The following is a 3,315-nucleotide window of genomic DNA, read 5'->3' as shown; positions in this document are numbered from 1 at the left end:
GCAAACGCGTTCCCTGAAGGCTGAACTGGCTGCACCAGAAGGTGCACTGCCGCGCGTTCTAATGAATGCCCAGCGAGCCGTGATCAGCAGCTGCTCGGTTTCCAGCACGTCCGTCCCGGCCGGCAGCAGCCACCGAGGTGACACCAGGGAACAGCGAGTCTGTCCAAAGGTCTCGGGTCGCACCTGGGTGTGCAGCGTCCTCGCTCTGCCGGGCTCTGCCCGCCACGCTGCGCCGGGGCCGCTGCCGCCGTCACCGCCGGTGCTGCTGCGTGCGCTGGTGCTTCCGTGGGCACCGCTGCTGCTGGTGGTGCCACTGCTGCTGTTGGCACCGCGGCTGCCGTTGGTGCCACTGCTGCTGTTGGCACCGCTGCTGCCGTTGGTGCCACTGCTGCTGTTGGCACCGCTGCTGCGTTGGCACTGATGCTGCTGTGTCGGCACCGCTGCCGTGGTGGCTCCGATGCTTGTCGGCACCGCTGCTGCTGTCACCGCGGCGGCACGCTGCGTGCTCGGCGGGGCTGAGCCCCGTGCGGTCGGTCAGGTCCCCGTCCCGGCCGCAGCCTGCGGGGCCGTGCAACGTGCCGCCTGTGGCGAGGGGTCACTAACAGTCCCGTCCCGAAATGTTTTCCTCCATTTCAGCTGCCTTTGCCAGCTCAGTGAATTTTAATGGAGTACTTCCGAAACGTCAGGAACTGGAGCAGTTTGTCTTTTCGCCTCTGCTTTAGAGCCATTAGCGCTCTGGTTTTCTCCTCCACGTCCTGGTCGGTGGCGAGGATGATCTTGGCTCTTTCCTCCGCCTTCTTGTCCCCAGAGTTTTTGAAGAGTTTCTGCAGGGACTCTTGGTTGATGCTTTCGAAGATGTTGGCCGCGGCTTTCTTGCGCAGGGCCGTGTCGAAGCGGTAGCCGTGCACCGAGGGGCTGACGCGCAGGGACGTGGACATGGCTGGAGTTCTGCAGCTTCTCTTTGCTTTCATCTACGCGCGGAGCTGCCCGGAGTGCCCGGAGGGGTCGGTGCTGCGCTGGCTCCAGCGCCCGTATTTAAAGGCAGTCTGGAGAAGCAGCCGGAGGGCTCAAGTTACAGTGGTGAGATCATGCTGATGTCAGCACTGAGCGGTCACAGGCGAGTTTAACAGTGAAGTTGCCAACTTTCCTCCGCTGTGCAGCGAGACGAGCAGTTTTCTGTTTCTGCGATGGGACGGTTTGTCGTTGACTCGCTGCAGAGTGAGCTTTGTGCAGCGTCCAGCGGTGCGTGGGACTTGGAGCTGGAACATCTCAAGCTCTGCTTCTGGCCTTTGTTGCATGCGGGAAAGCTCTACATTCAGAATATATAATATAATGAGCAGTTAAAACTGCAGGTGAGAGCTATCGCAAGAGGCGCTGGCTGCGGGGCTGCGGACGCAGACCGGCCGTGTGTCTGTCTCGCTCGGACAGCCGTACAGCGCCGCAGCAAGACCTGCTCAGGCCTGGCCATGCGGTGCTTTCTGCTGCTTCCCGGGTGATGCAGGTCCTGTTCAGCACTCCCAAAGCTGTGTTTTCTAAGTGTCCATAGTGTCCCCGATGTGACACCACAGAGCTGCCCAGCCTCACGTGGTGATGTGTGCAGCGGGTTAAATCGCCGCAGCAGCGGTTTGTTGCCCTGCTCCTTTTTCCGGGGGCAGCTCCTCTGCTCCAGAAAGGCTTGTGCTCTCCACCCTCGGCCAACACCAAGCCCTGGGCTGGGAGGACTCGCTCTTAGTCACACTGTTTGGTTCTGGGCAGCCCTGCGGGAGCTGGACGGGGTGATCCCCACGGGTCCACGTTCGGTGGGTCCGTGGGTGCCTCTCGTGGGCTGAGGACGAGGGGTGAGCTCTGACCACGGACAGTCCTGCTGGGCTTTGAAATCTGGTATTACTGAGTGCAGCTAAACCTGGCCCAGGAGGGCAGTGGGTACAGGAGCCGCCCGAGGCCAGGGAGCCAGAGATAAGTGTGTTTTGGTTAATGGCTGAAAAGCAGCCAGATGGTGCAGAGGCGCTGTTTGGAAGATTAGCAGCGTGTTTACTGCCTGTGCCGTTACTCATCCCCACAGACGTGTCCAGAAACAGCCCCTGTCCCCGGGCCAGCCCGGCGGATGTGGCTCCAGGGGTTTCCCGCATCCACCGGGGAGCTGTGGACGGGACCTCTGAGCGCAGGGACACCCCCAGCGTCCTGCCACCCACATCCCTCTGAGATGGGGTGCTCCCGCGCCCTTACCGGCACCAGCTCTCCCTGCACATGCCTGCGATTGTTTTTCCACCGTTTCTGCATTGTTGTCATTGTGCGGGTGACTTTTTACAAGTTTGTCTGAATTTCTGTCGTATGCGGTAGCTGTTACGTGCTTTAGTGTATAAACAACTGCTTCACAAAAGCTTGTGATGCTCCTTCTGCCAGGAAGACTTAAAAGCCTCTCACTTTGCTGTAGTCTTGCCGAGTTTGTGAGAGTTACACATCAGCTGCTGTTTGCTCAACATTTGCAGGGCTGGTAAAAATCCACCCTGAGAACAGGATCTCTTGGTGTGTCTGGCTCCCGGGTCTCCGCCCGCGAACCAGCCTCGTGTTTTATAGACGCCCGTGAACGTGAAATACGAGGGGGAGCAATAGGAACACGGCCTGTAAAAAGTGCCCGACCGAAACGCTAAGTGTTCTTTGCTTCGCTGGACAGGTGACGCCGTTCCAGAGCACTTGGGGTAAAACAGCGCCAGGAGATCGGCCGCGGTCTTGTGGCTGTAGAAAATGAGCCCGTCCTTTGCCAGGCACGGTTTCCCCCGGTTGAAAACGAGCATGTTCACATATGGCTGCGTTTCCCCGCTCTCAGTGCACATGGAATCATCCGCAGGTATTTGCAGAGAATAAATTAGCGATATTTGTGGAAGATACGAGCTCAGAAAAGTGTCTGCCATGGAAACCGGGAATGGAGCTGCTGCTTTAGGAGAAAGGCAGCGGGAGCTGCCGGGATGGAGCGTTGTCTTGTGAGCTCATCTTGTGCCGAGCGGTAACAAACGCCCGTGCTCCTCCGGGCTGCTCTGCCCCTTGTATAAATGTAGCTGCCTTGAACTCTGGCGCGATGGAGCGCGCCTCGTCCGTCTCTTTCCAGCGACTTTTGTTCATATCAGTCTTTCAATGCTGCTTTCCCAGTAATGCCTAGGAGGAATGATTCATGTGTTGGGTTGGAGTGCAACTTCAGACAAGGTGCGATTTCTATCATAGTGCTCCTGCTACTATGGTATAATTGCTTCGCGAAACGCAAACGCTCCATTTCACACATAAACGGGAGGATTAATTCCTATCCCCACCCTCTCTGCA

General features: G+C 58.2%; 1 protein-coding gene across 1 annotated transcript; it reads right to left on the bottom strand.

The window, feature by feature from the left end:
* Nucleotides 1–650: 650 nt before the first annotated feature.
* TCIM (transcriptional and immune response regulator) lies at nucleotides 651–971 on the bottom strand (the record flags this gene model as incomplete). Its single annotated transcript, XM_080360381.1, has 1 exon — nucleotides 651–971. One exon carries the CDS (start codon nucleotides 969–971, stop codon nucleotides 651–653), a length of 321 nt encoding a protein of 106 aa, XP_080216507.1.
* Nucleotides 972–3,315: the final 2,344 nt, after the last annotated feature.

The sequence above is a fragment of the Nesoenas mayeri genome, assembly GCF_963082525.1.
Source record: "Nesoenas mayeri genome assembly, chromosome: 27".
NCBI classification, from domain to species: domain Eukaryota; kingdom Metazoa; phylum Chordata; class Aves; order Columbiformes; family Columbidae; genus Nesoenas; species Nesoenas mayeri.
The sequence above is the reverse complement of the archived record's forward strand: the minus strand, read 5'-3'. Positions and strand labels throughout refer to the sequence as shown.